A 17,899-nucleotide genomic window follows, 5' to 3' on the forward strand; every position below is an offset into this window, starting at 1 on the left:
AGCTATCTGATTTTGTAAAGCGGTCACTTAGATGCTCCATCATTGCACCTTCACCGGATAAACTGGCCTTTTTGACCATCCGGGTAGTCCCAATTTCTACTGGACGCCTCAGGGTGCTACAAACGCACTACTTAATTTCGAAAAGGAATCACAATTTTGCGTATCTTTGAATTTTAATGATATTTTTAAATTTCCTAAGGAAAAAAATTTCGCAAAATAAACGAAATAAAACTCTTTTCTACACCCCCGTTGTTTAAATGAATCCAGCTGAGTCGGCAGGAGATAAAACTTCGGAGGGCAAAATCGGGAAAAAAACTGCAGTAGTAGGAAAAGTAGTGATTGTAAGTCCCTGCATAGACATTTTGATGCATTTCCCCCCTCAACCTGGTGAACTATTTGAGCTCCCTTCAGAAGTTCGCAGACTCTGATTATCGTCACTACATTGTTTCAAAAAGGCGCTTTTCAAAAGCAGATTAGACAAATGTTCGGTCAGAATAGGTGAATTAGTCTTGTAGAACACATATTTATTCTATTTAACGGCACATTAACTAGTCCTAAGCAGCCGTAATTAATGCAGTAAGGACAGTCCGACAAGAAGGTGGAAACTAATTGATGGCTTATCTGGAAGAATCTTTTGTATCAAGTCGTTTATCTTTCAATTAAACAAAGTTGAAGTGTGCTCGCCTCGTTCTAATGCAAAACATCTTGGAAAAATTGCAAACGCAAAAAAATAATACATTTAAAGACCACCTTTGGAGTTCTAAAACGTTTTACTTTCTTGGGAAATGGTTTCACACTAGTCTGCTACTAAATCCAGGTGTTAAAGATTTGGTTTTGCGTGTTTTTTTTTCCTACTCAGATAGTAAACAGGTGAAAAAATAGAATTTGAGCCCTAAGCCTCTTGCGTCTAATGTTTGCCTATTTAGAATCGCAGGAACTACGACATACCGAGGATGCGTCCGTGTCACGCGCATTCGGTCCTGACAGAGATCGTGTTTGAGGAGTAGAAAATGATGACATCTTTCAATAGAGCCAAATATTTTTTTTTATTAAACAAACATCAGATGCTTTAGCAATCAGTCCATTCATCAATTAAATAGACAATGATTTGCCTTTATTTCCTAACGCTGCTTTTATACCCACACATCTGTGTGTGCGTGTGCCGTTCCAACTGAACAAGGTTTGACAAGAAGTAAACCTCTTAATATCTTCCTACCTTTCCTGTCAATTGCTACGCCCTAATCGCTAAAGGCAATTCGTAGGAAAGATACCTAATTTTCCTTCCATTGTTTGATTAGGCTGCGGCACACTGCTACTTATTTGTCATTTAAGTAGGGAAGAACAAGTTCGTTGCGCCAATGCAACCGACTGACTTGGAATACTATTTGGAAGTTAAGCAAGAAAAAGTAAGTAATTTTTTGTGCTTTTCTGTTTAAATACGGTAAGAGTTGAAAAAGCCATTCGCGAAAATTCAAACAAGTGAACGAAGGGGGCAGTGTTCACAAGGGGTCAAAGTATTGGGTTGATTTTTCCCATTCTGGCCACATTTGGAATTGAACTTGAACCAAATGACCTAAATAAATCGTTTTCCCACAAAATCCTTTAAATAAAAATTAACCCGCGGGGGTGAAAGCTTAGGTAATGCGTGTTGGTAAAAGTTGTACTTTGATTGAATTTCCCGCCCTTACTACCTGACAGCTTTTTTCCCTAAGAAGGTGACAGAACCATCTGAATGAAATGCGCTTTCTTCAAAGTGAATGATTTGAAGGCCTCAAAGCTGTGAAGATGGGCAGGTAATCTTGTCATGGTAGAAAATCCCATGTGCCGATGTTTTTCTTCATCGAGCTTTAATGCACACCACCTTGGATTGGCGTTTTTTCTCGATTAAACAACAAGGCCCCCATTTTCGGAAAAGGGGACCATTCACTAGAAAAGAGTAGTTTTATAGTCTTCTTTAATTAGTACTTCAAAATGCACCGTTTTCTTCATGCAATCAACGTGAAGCGACCACCAGTCCGATAATAATGAATTGTGTCTGGTGTCCCCACTTTCCACGTCTTTAGGACTCCGCCATTAGCATCCAAATAAATAAAAATTTGCCAATTAATTGCATTAATTTCAAATAAGCAGGCTGATTAATTTTACACAATAAAGTAATTCATATGTGCCTAAGAATGTTATCGTAGTATTCGGCGGGTAAAATGACGATTTACTGCGTCTCTATTGAACAAAAAATAATTTGTCCATAAAAATTGGGGCAATCGTGGGAAGAATGTGAACTCGAGGAGACACGGCTTTGGACGGTTTTTCTCGCTCATTAAGTGGCGAAAACTCCTAAGCACGTGCCTAAAAACTCAGCTAATTGATAGAGGAAAATCCCCAATTATTTAGTCTTTGGAGAGAATTATAAAAGAAAAATTTGCTTTAATAGTAAAAAATTGAAGACGTTTTTAAAACTCGCTTAGTGATTCTAGCATTTTATTGTCTTTTTGAAAGAATATCTACTGCTCAACAAAAATAACTGCTAATTTACTGAATAGGGTATCTCAGTAACTCCTTTTCGCATCTCTGTTCTCATTTCTGTCTTGATATGGCCTGCCATATTTTTGTAGAGTAAAAAAGGGAAAAATATTTTAGTTAGCAACCAGCTCAGATAACGGCGGTGGTTTTAGGCGTGACGCTTTAAATCAAGAGATTTAAATACTTAAAAAGCGGGAACTAAGCCATTCAAAGTGCCTTTAGAACTATTTTAGAAGAAAATGCCAAAAATACCATTGGACTGTTTTAAGGACCCTTGTAAGGTGCAATAATAATAATGAAGACAAAAATGAGGGACCTACAAATGAGCACTCAAATCACTGATGATCCGTTGGTGTCAATTATGTCTTCCACCCATGTGAAGATACATGGTCCTGAGGGAGGTGAAAACCCTTGTTATGTCATTGGTCAGTTGGAGTGGGCCAATCAGCAGACCCTCCTTTGTCTCAATCTCCTCATGCAGTCTCCACTCAATGTACTTCGACGGCAAGCAGAGCATAGTCTCTAGAGGTGCCAACAAATCGCAAAACTTGACATTTTGACATTTGTACTTACTTAGAAATACAGAAATGAATCATCAGCAATATGATTTTTTTCACATTCTGGTGATACGTTTGTGGATGGAGAGTTTATTAAATGTGAAAAAATTAGCTTTCTTTTGTAAACAGTGCTGCATAAATAATGATCCTATTCCAAAAAAATTGGTAAATTGCAGGAAAAAATGGATGGAAAAGCGTTCTAGTAGAAAGTGGAGTGGAGTCACAACACATTCAATTAGTGATTGAAAGGTAATTATCAGTTGACAAGCCCTGGAGTGAGACATGAGGACTGTGATTAAAGTTGCACCCATTTGCTTGATGAAATATGTTAATGTCCATAAAAATTTAAAAAAATATATATTTAATCACAGAAGTGTGGATAGATGGATAAAGAATGAGGTGATGGATACGGAACGAAGAGATGGATTGATAAGGGATGATCAAGGAACGGATGCAAGATAACTATGGGATGATTTTAAAACGCGGAAGCAAAAATTTTCAGAATCACAAATGGCGAAGCTTCTCCTGCAGTCTCATCCATAACCTTTAAAGAATTTTGTGGTAGCACAATTCCTTTTGCTTCAGAGACAGTTTGAGCCGAGTGACTCAAAGTCAGGCGGATTGCTTTTTTGGAAAGACTCTTAGGTCTGTACAAAGTGAAAGTGTTTTTCATTTGAGTATTACGTGTTTATATGCGTGGAATGTGTCTAGGGTGACTTTTAGGATTCGAATACACATTGTTGCACCTGTTGAAGTACTCTTCTTCTCCTTCAGCGGAGAAGGAAATGCTGTATAAGCTCCTACCCAAACCAATCCCAATTCACCGCCTTTTGTCTTTTAAAACCTCGTCCATCTCAAGTTATTTGCCTACTGGCTCACCACCTACTCTACAGCTCTAAGGCACGCATTAATTCGTCTCCAAAAGACGGTGCTTACTCCTTGCGTCTGTGTGCGTGTGACGGAATGCAGACGTAAATTCACACCAGAAACTCCCCGCCTACCAAAGTTGGGTGGAGAGAGGATAAATTTGACCCACATTATTCTCATCCTCCTATTTCCACGAATACACTTTCAGGTGATAAGCGAAGCCTTTATTCGAACTCCTCGCAACAATAGGATGCTCTGTAAAGAGATGTGGGTTTGATTGATGTGGTGACAGTTGGAAGGGCGATGTGAAGGTGAAACTCATAGCAGAACTTCTGACTCGTTGGAGGAGGGTGTACTATTTGGTGCTCAGCAGACGATAGCAATTTTCCTTTTGCATAGATTCTGATCCATAGACAAATCATTCATTGCATCTCAGATGTTTCAGTGTTGCATTTTCTAACTTCTGATTGTTTTGACTGCCACTAGTAACACATTGGCGTCTACTGACCAGGAGCCCTCTCTGCTTTAAGTTATATTGTTGTAGCATCAACCGGCAGTTATCCTACACCCACAAGGACACAAATCGCAGCTCTCGCAGATCTTAATGTCATTGCTGCCACTTTGGAATGTAGTAAGAAGCAGAAATGTCTACATTCAATGCGTTGGAGGAAGCAGTTATCTCCTTCAGGAGTCATTTGCAAGTGATTAGGAAATTAGGCTCTAATTGTACCGTTGAAACGGATGCAGTGCACTCTGGAGGTCAAGTCAAGCTTCCTGTAATGGAAGAAAAAGGAATGCTGAATTTGACTAGCCAATCAGTCGCCAAGAGATTGTCGAAAAACGAACGGTTTTTTACTACTTAATTGCACCATCAAGTTTCAGTAGCATGTTCGCGTTTAAGTAGTCTAACCTATTGAGTTGAAAACGCAAAAGTTTGTAATTCTACCTCTATTAAAAGTGAAAAAATGCGACTGTATAATTGTCAGCTTGCATTAGACTCACTTGTACGTTTGACGGTAGTCAATTTTGGGATTAGTTCAAATTCTCCATAAACGGCCAATCTATCTACTCTTATAAAACTCCCCTGACCGAAAAGAGATGACGCATACTTGAGCTAATTCATTCGTTTCTCCACAACAAATGAACTGAAAGGGGTTAGGTATGATCATCATTTCTGGTAGTGTACTTGACTATGACATGACGATGGTTTGTAACGGGTTCAGCCTCTTTCCCTCCTTCACCTAGGCTTTCACTTCGATCACAACAAGCAGGCTGATTGAGTGGTGGGATTTCGAACAAGGAAACAAATTCCGGGAAGAAAATTGGGGTTTGTTGCTTCCTCAGGAGTCAAAGACGTTTGCTGCGGTCATAAGCTGCCTTCAACTGCTTCCCAGATAAGACGGTACATTAAAACAAGCACGCAATTCAGATATGTTACACAGTTTTTCGATTAAAAGGGGCTACGGAAATTAAAAATATGTGTATTATTACCCCGCACAAACAAGACGTACACACACGCAAAACCTACCCTACTTTGTCCCCGTCCATCTGTCTCGATGAAGCCCCAGTATCCCAGTCTGCAAGGTAAGTGCTTAGGGGAAAAATAGGACATAAAAAAGTTTCCAATGCCATAAGGTTTACCTGGATACAAAACGTTTCCGATTTTTTTGCTCCCGTTGTTTTTAAATAAACGAATTTATCACGATTTTATCTGCGCAATTTGGGGTAAATCACGATTTTTTTTCAGTGTAGATATGCGAAATTTCACCAAGGGCAAATTACTTTTGGTGATGAAAAAGTATTGTTTTCCTCCATCAGTGCTGTTTCAAATGATTCCCATATTATCGCACCTTGAAACTTCCATAAGGACGAAGGAAAACATAATACGATGGGAGAATGGGCATTGCCGATGCACAGTAGGGCTTAGGTTTACTGACATAACTCGGAGTCCCTGCCACCCAGCGGAATTACAAAGCCTTAGCCTTTAGCATCCGCGTAACCAAACCAAAAGGTGGTCCTCAGTGCTCCCCTTAATCAACCTCCCGCGTCAGCCATCACAGTGTATTCGTTGTGGAAAAGGGATACTTGCAAGTCAACAGTACCAGTCATCAAACAGCCATGCAACTGAGGCGCTACTTGATCGCAAGGTCACTGATCCCTCTTGGCAATCTCGCTGGGCCTGAAGTTGCCTTCTGTGTGGGAAGTAGATTCGGGAACAGGGGAATGTGTTGACTATTACGCGTGTCCAGCGCTAGTAGTAAGATGACTGTCCCAAAAGCAGGGTCATGTAACCAAAAAAAAACGAGATTGAACATGGTTTGTTGGGGCAAAGTTTAGCTTCTATTCCTCCTTGCCATATTTGTCTAGCTGACTTATGTTAAGCTAGTAAAGAAGTGGATGAGACATTGCGAGTTCGCATACAGAAACGGTAGATTGCTCTATGATGGAACTTTTTTAGATGGTTCGGGGAAGGTGCCGATTCCCTTGTTGATAACCTTCCTGCAGGATGCGGGACTAAGGTAGTTGACAAAGATCGACTTCATTTTCAGTTTTTCTGTTGGGGGTTATCACCGATTCACCCCATTCTAAGCAAAACGCCTACTTTTATCACCTAACAGAAGGTATCAGATTATTTGTCCTTTAACTTCAGGTTTGCTTTTTGTTGTCAACAATGCAACACTCCTACACTTCCCTGACGATGAAAGAAGGCACTGCTTGCGGTAGGGCTTGGGGCTACTGGCATTGACAGTACAGTTTGTGCCGTAGCACTATAACTTGGCATAGCTTCAGGAAAGACTCCGGGTGCCACATAAGATATAACATATTACATCTAGCTATTTGTATTAACGTTTAAGGTGGCTGAAAGACTATGAGAATCGTTAAAGTTCAATAACGTTAAAAGGGCACAAATAACGAATCCCATGGAAACCTCTTAAAAGGCGATGCAGTTATGCGGTCAAAACACAAAGTTTTTAACAATTAAGACTTGGCTATTATTGGCTCAATACAAATACATGCAATCTTACCATTGGAAAGCACATATAATCTGTTAAAATAAATAATTTTAGTAAGTGTAAGAGAAGCTACCCTAGATTTGATAGTGAACTCGCACAATTAAACGGATCTTCGAGCAAATAGTAAAAATTATGATACCTATACCGAAACGCTTGTAGGTGAAAGACATCTGCTCGTTCTTTATAATGGGTGCTAATAAACGCGCCGTGCGTGAAATAGTCATCACGAGTCCGAAATTACGTGGTGGATAATGTCCGGGAGCGCGCTTAAAAGACTGATGGCTGAATATAAACGTCAGTTTATTGGTCATTCAGTTTGCTTCTTTTGTCACTTTTGGACTCCCTATTTCCACTTATAACATAGGATTTTCGCAAGGCTATAGTGCAGCTGCTCACTTTCCTTATAACTCTGATGCTTTTTAAGAGCTTACTGACAACCCTCCTGAAGGGATTGTTGCGGGTCCAGTTGACGAATCCAATTTCTTTGAGTGGGAGGCCTTTATTATGTAAGTTTTTGTGTCGAGAATCTGTCATAGTGTCAGGAAATTAAGCTACATTACCCCTCACATAAGTCTAGCTTTCCACAATTTAAAAAAGTATTGACCATTTTAAGTTCCCTCTCACAAGTGACGTTAATATTCTTATGCATTATAAATGTCAGCACTACTTAGCTTTTTAACATTTTTAGGGGTCCAGATGGAACACCATTCGAAGGTGGAGTCTTCGCTTCGCGCTTGTCTTTCCCTCCTGACTACCCACTTTCGCCTCCGAAAATGCGATTTACTAGCAGCATCTTTCATCCTAACAGTATGTCTTGTTCTTTTTCCCAAATGTCAATTCAGCAATGAGGTTTTATTGTCATTTTATTATTTCCTCCTTCCTCAAGTTTCGAAAAATATGCTCTATTTTCTTTTACTGAGATTTATATGTTCCTAACACACCTACTGGAACATAACCCGAACCATGTTGCATGCGCAGTTTATAATTCTGTTGGATTTGTGGTTATTTCACGGTTGTGAGTACTGATCTGTTTTTCAAAAATATTTTAAATTGGTGTCAACCGGTGTTCAAGAATGGTTTTTTTTTATCATCCGATATGTGGTAACTATAAGTTTTGAGGTTTACTACATTTAGGCATTTATTAGAATGCATATTTCATTCTCTTACGGCAAATTAAAACGTTCCTTATCTCCCCAAAACCACATCTTTTGTGTGTAAAATTCAATTGTCGTCTACGAAAGAAACTCTAGTCTTCTAGAAACCGAAAAATTGGGGTTTATTGCTTTTTGCAAGCAGTTCAAGATCCATCTGAGATGATCGGGCAAATTCATGTAATTCTCATTGTAAGTCGTTCTAATGACTCGTTGCGACTCGGAAAACATTAGCCCCACTTACGATTTTTACGGTACCGATAGGTATGCCGTCTTCTATCCATCTGATACACCTTATTGTGCCTTGTACTATTCGTTTTCTATTTTGAACTGACTTTCAGGTTACAGAGTGTTGGTTAAATTCGTTAGATCTAATCCAATGGAGTCTGATTTATGAACTGAGTTTAAGTCTGTTCCATGGCTGCAGAAATTTCTCATACGACTTCCTTCATGATATGTGGAGAAGTTGGGGTAGCAGAATTTCGAACCGTTTATATACTGTTGAAGTAAAAAATCGAGCTCTTGCAACGATTCACTTGAGGATAGATATGTTACGGTTGGAAAAAACCTGTTGTTTTAGTAGCAACAAAGGAGTACTGGTCGCACGAGCCAGGCGTATTTCCACAGCCATCTTTGGGGGAGATTGTTCATGTTCCGAAGATGGCTTGGAATCAACCCAAAAGATCCAGCTGTAGCGTCAAGCTGTTTCTAGTCGTTCGTTATTGTTAGAATGTCAACTAAGTTAGATCTCGTTGCCACTTAATTATAAGAATGCATGGGGATTGCTATTATTTCCCCTATTCACGTTCTCTAGCATTACCGCTCCGATCCCGACTGAGGTCATCCCTGGTTTGTCTTCCACGTATCACATAGCTGACTGGGCCGCGGCCGTGAGGTCAAAGCTAATTAAAAGTGTCTGGTACAGCGGAATTGCATTCCTCAAAATTGCTGCGCTTCCACTGTATCTCCATCAGTTTGACAAAAACTTTTTCTTCGTCACCTCAAGCTACTGGCAGTAGCCTTACAACCTGACCAGAGCTCGTTTGAAAAGCGGTAAATAGAATATATTTTATTCTACACTGAAGTTACCGAAAAATTCACGAGCACGTAAACTGGAATAGGTGAAATTTGCTATGGAACCGATTCTTTCCCCCTTTAAATTACCCCTTTAGTTTATCCCGACGGTCGAGTATGCATTTCCATCCTCCATACTCCCGGTAATGATCCTCTTGGCTACGAAACTCCCGCGGAAAGATGGAGTCCAGTCCAATCGGTGGAAAAAATCCTCCTTTCCGTTATCAGCATGTTGGCAGGTGAGTTGATGGTGCTTTGAAGGTGTCTATTCACTTGTTCTTGAGTTTAGTAGACATTAGTCCATGCCTTTAGAACCGAATGATGAGAGTGCAGCCAATGTCGACGCGGCAAAGACGTGGCGGGAGAATCGCAAACTGTTTGATGAGATGGCGATGCAAAGTGTTCGAATGAGTCTCGGATTCCCCGCAGAGGGCGATGTCAATTAGGAAAGTGATTGATAGTGACTGTTCGTTTTTTTTCTTCTATGACTTTTAAATTATGCCTTATTACCGTTTTTCGTGTTGTTTTTTTTTTCATTGCACGACCCACGGAATAAGATGACCGTATTGTATCAGTAGGCTAATTCAGTAGTGAGGCTAATACGGTAAGAGAGGAATTCGTGTATCCAAAGTGTGATCACAATGGGACTAATCAGACTCCCGAATTCTAATAAATCAATCTAAGGGCGGATTAAAGTGAGTCTTCTTACTACTCGTCGATCAGGCGTCTGCAAAGAGTCGTTTTACCTGCCGAGATCCCGGTAACCGAGGTGTGATTGCCGTGTTGATGAGATGTCAACGCTACCGCCATGGTCGAAAGCGTCGCCGAAACACGTGCGGCAGTTCTTGAAGCGTCGACGGCATTGCGGAAACCAGGCGTCTCATTGCCGCGGTGTGATTGAAACCCTCCAACGATACCACATTGGCCTCGGGTTGTGCGCCGTCAGTCACGGGAAGCTATTAACCCTGGTGAAAAGGGACATTTGACACCTACCAGTGCTTGTAGTCGTGTCATGATCGCATTACCTTTTATTAGCTCTACAACCCGGTGCAGCAGTTCGGCTTGAAAGACGCTCCTCCAAACTACAGATATTTAACTCCTCGATTCCGTAATTTGGAAGAGCGGCCTAGCTAAGCGAGGACCTAGTGGCTTCCACGACTTTTCTTCCCCCTTGGAAGTTGGCCTTGTCAGGCTAGTGGCGAAGTTGGCATTTCTGTAGGCAAAAAGACACCGACCTGAACTACATCCAACCACAAGGCCTTTAGGCGACAAAATTTGTCAGAATTTGTTTTCTGAAATTGCGTTTATGTTCGATGGAAGGAAGAAAAAACGTATCATATAGAATAGTGAAAAGAAGAAGGAGTGACCACAAAAACGTCCGTGACCACTTTTCTCGCACATCAGTTATGATCACCACCATCGCCCTCCTCAATACCATCACCATCGTCATCTTCGCCCCAACCATCATCGTCAAGGAGATCTTTCTTCAGACTTGTAGGCTTTTGAACGCCTTCACTGGCACCGATATTGAAAGCTGACAATTGTTGCTCCAATTCTACATCAAAGTCATCTAATCCGAGGGGCTGATTTCCTGCGGTAGGTGGGGAAGCAAATAAATCCATTACATTTTCCTGCTGTCCAGCATCATGAAACGGTTCCTCTTGCTCTTCATCCTCTTCCTCCTCCACATCATTTCGAACATTTTCTTCTGTGTGGGCTTGCGACAACTTCAATAAGTCGTCGATGGGATCGCTCTTGCTTTCAACAGCCGAGGCTGGGAGTTCTAAAGGCGCGAAAACATCCCCTTCTTCTTCCTTCACTTCTGACGCTTCCAGAAACTCGGGAGTTAACTCCTTTGTTTCATTAAAGTCACGGAAAGGAGTAAATCCTCCTTTATCGTCCTCCTCTGTTCTCGCATCCTGAGTTCCAAATAATTCCTCAATAGGATCATGGGACGGGGTTCCCGTGAGTCCCACTTCCTTTTGAATATCCAGGAGATCAGCCGACAGGGGTTTAAACGAAAGCATCTCCTCGGCAATTTTACGTTCCCATAGAGGAGTTTGTTGAGGGTAGGCTGTGGCGGGTAAATTTCTGCGCTTCTTGTGGTCCTCCGCGAGCCACTTTTCCGCGGCAAGGCACTCCTGAAAGGTGAATCAATTAAAATTTTAACAAAAAAATTGTTAAAAAATGGAGGGATTTTGCGTCAGGTAAAATACTGAAGATCTGAAAGCAATCAACGCCACAAAAAGCTGAGAGGTAATCCAGAAAGGCAGGCAGACAGCAGTGAATTGACGACGATGAAGGCTTTCTGAAGTGTACGCGCTCGTGAGGAAAGGAGGTGCGAAACCTGATGACAATAGAAAGTTTGGAAGGCTTCAAGCACGATACATTTGGGTAATGTGAACGTTTCAGGGCGGCCGTTTGTCTGTCGGTCGGGGGCGATCTCGGCCACGATTAACGCGTTTCCGTCTTACCAATATAACAACAAAGCTTGAGATCGAGTAGGCAGCACATGAAATGCCGCTTTTGGACGCCTGTCAGGTGGTCGTACCATACTACTGAAATTGAGTACCTTCTAGTCAACTCTTTCTAGAGTCAACCAGGTCTTAGACTTCAGGAGTTAAGAGAAGTGAACGGAATGCGTAGGAATCCACATACCTCCCAGTGAGGAAATAGATTTGGATACTGAGATGGATTGGCTAGGGCTTCAGCCGCCTTAGGATGTGAGACTTCAAGCCACTTTCGCCACTTTTCAACCGCCTCCGGCACCTTACTTGGCAAATAGGTGCGTGCAAAGAACGCCGCCTCGGGGTACTTCTCACTTTTAAGCAACAACTAGAAATGTGAAAAGAAAGCACCTTACTTAAGTAGATCATAAAGGGTAGCAAGGATTTTTCAGGAGAAATTCTATGGAACTAACCTCAAGGCAGGCTTCGAGATTGCCGAGCAGGAAGTAGGCGAGGAAGGCGAGATTATCGACTTGCGCCGCGGAGGCGTCGGAAGCCAACTTTCGCATCATGTCAATGTCACCACGACTGGTGGCGATGAGGAGGAAACTGGCGTAGTCTTGAGTCTTGGCGAAGCATTCTTGAGCGAGAGAGAAGTTGCATGCCTTCAAGGCCACTTCGGCAAGCTGAAATGGTGGAAACGCCAGATTGACGACTCGTGCCAGCTTTTGCGAGTACAGTCTTAGTGATTATACAATTCTCTGGTTCATCAGCAACAAAGGCATCAGGTAGGCAGAAAAGATCTTTAAGCTGGTTTTCAGCTCACCTGTTTCCACTTTGCCTCATTTCCCTCCACATCCTCCTCCTTGATCAAGTCATACGCCGTCGTCACGTCGTCCAACTGTATGGCAAGGTCATATTTGTGTTCGGGGTCAACCGTCACCTGCATGGCCTGCCGTTTGAAGCCCTGGCGCTCCAAGAAGTGAGCTACTTTCGTCCTTGCTGCCGTGGGAACGTTTGGAAGGATGGCGTCGGCCGACTCAAAATCGCCACGCAGTACAGCACTCTCGTACTCTAAGACGGAGAGTGAGAGCGTGTAGCTGACAACCTTTTTGTGGTAGAAAAAAACCAACCGATAAAAAGCGCATGCTACCGAAAATGAATAAGCAGTACTTTACTACTCCCCCACCTTAAGATCACGGTTAATGAGGAAGACGCGATTTTCGGAGGCTAGATAGCCAAGGAGATACATGGGTTGGTCGAGATGGGCAACTGAGACGAGTTCACCACCTACGTAGTACTGAAGACGATTTGTGGAGTTGGTGAAGAGGAAGGCTTCGCCAAACCAGCAACCAGTCTTTACGGATTCCTTGACTTCACCATCGGGAATTAGCTAAAAGAGATTTGTTGGAATTGGAAGGACGAGTATGGAATGGGTGGATGGATGAATGCACGGAAGAATGAAACTTAATACAACACATTGCCAGAATGAAATGAGTACAGTGGTTATCATAACTCCTATCATTCTCACCCTTTCATGCAGGCCATGTCGGCTTCCAAACTATTAGTGGGTAACATACCTCAAAAGCTGCTTCAACTCCATCAGGGTCAGTGATGCCTTGGAGCATAGCTTCCGCAATAACCTCCGGTTGATATCGAAGAATGTAGAAGGTATCCTTGGTACAAATAGCCACTTGATTTCCATTTTCCGACCAATGAACGGACACCGGAGTGACGTCGATTCGACGCACTAGCAGGCCAGTTGACCAATCGTAGAAGGTGAATCCAGCCACCGAGCGGACACCGAGCAAGTGTCCGCCAAAAACTTGATCTGCTGCAAAATCCATTTTAACAGATTTGACTTCCTTAAAATTCTTGAAAATCTGCAAGAAAGGAGCATCAATATTCATTATTTTACTGAAAGCCACTAAAGTGGGGACGTAAACATGCACGGACTAACCTTGAAGGTGGAATTGCTCTCCAAAACAGCATAGACGTTCGGATCAGCCTGAGACCAAACAAATTCAAGAGCTGAACCAAAAGTTCGATTACGCAGAGCCATGGCTGTGTAGACGATGTATTCACCATCGCCACAAACCGCTAAAAAGCGACCATTGGCGTTGTGGGCCACTGTATGTGGGAAGATTTCTGAAGCACCCATCTCCTTGTAGACCACAGGTAGACGGGCGCCATCCTGAAATTTGTGGAAGTTACGGCTACTTAAAAGCATATAGATTGAATGAAGGTAGAATGATTGTAAGTAGATGCATCCGACATGGTTCGATGTGGCGTCAGATCAATGGATGGACAGTTGAATAGATGGATGAAGGGACCAAGAATAGGATATTAATAGACCACGAACATACGGATGGAATCAGAATGAATGTGTGGAAAGAAGGATGGCTTAAAAATTAGTTCTGTGGAGGAATGGGTTAAAGATGGACACAAAATGGAAATGTGTACCCCTACACTTCCAAACAATACCACCTTCATCCCCCGTTCTCTACACGAAGGGAAGAATGGACGGATGAAAGTTTCGATAAAGGGATTGCTGGATAATTGGAGGCGAAAATAAACAAACCCTATTATGAATAGATGGTAAAATTTATTGCTTACTCAACAGATAACCTGAACAATTCCTCACTTCAATTATGCCACCTTCTCCTCCCGCCCCTTCCGTAGCCCCTGGAGCACCACCGCCCCCGCCCGAAGCCATTGCCACTGCAATCACCGAGCGTAAGTTAGCGTTGACCATCTCACTATGTCGCGCGCACACCAATTTGCCTGAGGCATCCATGGAAACGGCAGGGTGTTCACGGCCGAGAGCAATCACTACGGTGCCCTCGTCGTAGCCCACACCAACTACAGTCTGGCGTCCGCCCACGCCGCGACACTGCACAGTCCAAACGCGACCCAGACCATAATTGAGTGTCGATTCGAGGCGGTAGGTGGTGGAGTGCCAGACACGCACAGTATCATCCTCGGAACCGGTGAGGATGACCGGGAGTTCGGTGTGGAAAGCCAGTGCACTAAGAGGGACGAAAGGGACAAAATGGATGAAAATCAAGATAAGGGAATAAATTGAAGGAAACAATCCAATGGAAAACGGTTTAGGTGTAGGAATGCATCAAGAATAAATAGATACGGGGTAAATAGGCGAAAAGATCACCCTCCCTGAGTGGATAAGCAGATCAGGAATGAAGGAAGGGACAAATACGGCAAGAAGTGGACGCGTGTTGGAGGAGAGTCAACAGTGGACGGAAAGATCAGGAATAGACGGATGGATTTGGGTTTGGATGGACTATTAAAATTAGCTGATCCGAAGAAACATGTTGAATGAAGAGATAGAAAAGCGGATTGACAAAAATAATGTGGACAGATCAGAGTAGTATAAAAAACCTACGTGACATTTTGTACATGTCCTTCAAGCACCTGCACGCAAAGCTTCGTCTGGTAGTCCCAAATTCGCACCGTATGGTCGTCTGATCCACTGGCTAAGTAGGGCTTATCTGGACTCGGATGATAGTCCACACAATTCACGCCCTTCTCATGGCCTTCCAGCGTGAAGTTGGCCTGTGGCGAGCCCAGTGACCAGACCTTTACAGTACAGTCCAAAGAGGCGCTGGCGAAGGTGTTATTGTCCTTTGGATTGATCATCAACTGCATTACGTAGTGTGAATGACCACTGAAGATCTTCAAGAGATAAATAAGCGAAGGTTTGAACGGAGGAGTGGACAGAAGGTGAAGTGGATGGGTAAGTAGAGAGGTGGATGAATTGCTTGGGAGTAAGCAAATGAATGAGACTAACACGCACCTCGGTGGAGTTATCGATGAAAAGATGGTCGAGTTTACAGTCAAGTAGAAGGGTGGACGAATGAATGCAGTAAACTGAAGTGAAAGGATAGATAAATGAGCAGGTTTAAGGATGAGGCTTCATGACTAGAGGAGTGATAGGAAAAAGATGACAAATTTGTGGAATACTTGAGAGAAGGATAGTTTACCCATTAGTTTGATAAATGGATGGGTTAGCAAGAGAATGGACGTCGCAATGAACGGTTGGATAGAGTAATGAATAATGAAACTAGACAACGTACGGAAAAGTGGATGGAAGAAAGGTTTAAGAAGTGGAAATAAAGGTAAGCGATTTGACCGATGGAAGCAAAAGCGAGGAAGAGAATAAGAAACTATGAGGATCGCTAAATAGACGAGGGGGAGGATACACCGATAGCGTGGTTAATTCATGGAAATTCTAGCAAGCTGACAGTCCGACTGATTGATGGGTGGTGCGTAAACTAACGACTTAGAGAAAGGATGAATCCGCTGATGGGTATATGGGTGAATGGATAAATTGGTAGGATCACGGTGGAGGAATGAATGAGGAGATAAATGATATGATGGATGAGTAGATGGATTAAAAAAGGCCCCAGTGAATGAATGGACAGGAGGTCCATCAGATGAACAGATGTATTGGAAAGCAGGTAAACGAAGTAGTGAATGAACGAACAAATAAATGAGTGAAAGAACGACATGGTGAGTTAATCAATGCAGGAAATAATATATGGTCGAAAAATTATACGAGTAGGCGAACGCCGAATTGAAAGACTGAACAAATTAACAGGCGAATGAAGAGGTGGACATAACGATGAAACAAACACCTCTCTTGACAAGATAAACCATATTGCTCTTTCAATTAACACAACATATGCACACACATCTAAGTGGACGATATGACCCATATTTCAGTACAAAAATTAAACTTGGACCAGATAGGTCTCGGCACACCTGTCAGCAGAGTGTAGAAGCCAAAAGACTGAAGAGCGACAAGAAGATGAATTGGGGCGAATCTGATCAACTAACCTGCGCACATTTCCAGTTTTTCTCCCAATCCCATAACCGAATCGTCACGTCATCTGAACATGTAAGGATGAGCGGCTGTGTTGGATGTACGACAATTGATCGAATGTAGTCACCGTGTGCTTCCACCTGCTGATGCACCCGTTCCAGGGTATTGTAATTGTAAACGGTCAGCTAAAAAAGTTAAAAGCAACACTTAGGTCGAACCTATCGCACAGACCAAGAGATTTCACAAGACAAACATACGCATTGATTATCTGCTCCGGTAACAATCCAATTCATTCGCGCAACGAAACGGACGGCGCGAACAGGAACAGGGCAGACTTCAAAAGTCTTAATTAGTTGTTGTGACTCAATGTTCCAAACATGAACGTTCCCGTTGTAGAGACAGGCACAAATCCATGGTTCGGTAGGATGTAGATCTACGGCTTTTACCCTGTCAGATCGCGAAGAAAGCTTTTTGCGTACGTCCAACCGAAGAGGCATAATACGGACTAAACTCTCTAATAGGTATTTTTCAACACACTTCCACTATATGCTAATAAAACGATCCAAGTAAACGCAAATGACGTGTAGACCTCACCGAGGGTCCACGAAACGTGCGCAAAGTATGCGGGTGATTTAAAGTTAAATCTAGCTGTTTTGAAACCTACATGTAAACAGCTTCAAATCCTAGAGCAAGGAAAAGCAGCAATTAAGAGGAGGTGAAATCTAAGGAGCTACAGTAATGCGGATCACCAAGATAGACGTAAGAGAATTTGTCGTTCAAAGGGTAAAATTTGTGCGCGGAAGTCAGTAAAACCACTTAGTTCCTTAGTCACCTAAAGCTTCTTTTGCAAATTTCATAAAATTTCAATCACTAAGGCCAAAGAGATTTGTGTATTGTGTTCGACCAATTCCATTCCATAACTATCCCTGTGCATATTCTTGGTCGGTGATGAACCCATAGTGCTTATAATTGGTAGCCCGCTTTGGTTAAAAATGTAGGGTTCTTAGTAAGACAGTCGACAACATTGACACAATTGTAATACGGTAGATGCCTATTTAACTATTAGTTCTTAAATAGACGATTTGGGTCTCCGCCACTTTGCTGCCGCCTTAAGGGCTAATGTCTGGAGCATGCCAGTAGCTCCAATTCCTATTTTAGGTCAAATTCATGGATCCTTTACGAGTAGTATGTCTTTTTCAAACTTAAAGATAGAGGCTACTAAGTGATTTTACTTAAAAATTTTCTTGTGAGTATAAAAGGGAAGGCTCACAACGCATTATTGATGACCTGTCTGAACATTCAAAATACAAATAGTAAATAAAACACTATTGTGCTTCCCAAGTACTGCAGCGATCAGATATTTGCTCTGAAATATGTTTGTGCCACGCTTTAACGTGAAATTCAAGTCTTTTCTTCAAGTTACGTT

The 17,899-nt window shown here is 42.3% G+C and overlaps 2 protein-coding genes across 2 annotated transcripts; one reads left to right on the forward strand and one right to left on the reverse strand. All coding sequences in view use genetic code 11, as the record gives it.

Moving 5' to 3' along the window:
• Positions 1-7,209: 7,209 nt before the first annotated feature.
• On the forward strand, positions 7,210-9,629 carry EGR_07110 (Ubiquitin-conjugating enzyme E2 G2; the record flags this gene model as incomplete). Its single annotated transcript, XM_024496359.1, has 5 exons — positions 7,210-7,252; positions 7,383-7,464; positions 7,647-7,765; positions 9,282-9,422; positions 9,496-9,629. 5 exons carry the CDS (start codon positions 7,210-7,212, stop codon positions 9,627-9,629), a joined length of 519 nt encoding a protein of 172 aa, XP_024349200.1.
• Positions 9,630-10,583: 954 nt separating this feature from the next.
• EGR_07111 (Coatomer subunit beta') lies at positions 10,584-16,970 on the reverse strand (the record flags this gene model as incomplete). Its single annotated transcript, XM_024496360.1, has 13 exons — positions 10,584-11,324; positions 11,842-12,018; positions 12,104-12,316; positions 12,457-12,738; positions 12,820-13,023; positions 13,211-13,513; positions 13,591-13,824; positions 14,275-14,659; positions 15,034-15,323; positions 15,445-15,518; positions 16,413-16,440; positions 16,488-16,658; positions 16,731-16,970. The coding sequence occupies 13 exons, from the start codon at positions 16,968-16,970 to the stop codon at positions 10,584-10,586; spliced, it is 3,342 nt and encodes a 1,113-aa protein (XP_024349201.1).
• Between the last annotated feature and the right edge of the window lie 929 nt (positions 16,971-17,899).

Source organism: Echinococcus granulosus, assembly GCF_000524195.1.
Source record: "Echinococcus granulosus chromosome Unknown EG_S00070, whole genome shotgun sequence".
Taxonomy (NCBI): Eukaryota; Metazoa; Platyhelminthes; class Cestoda; order Cyclophyllidea; family Taeniidae; genus Echinococcus; species Echinococcus granulosus.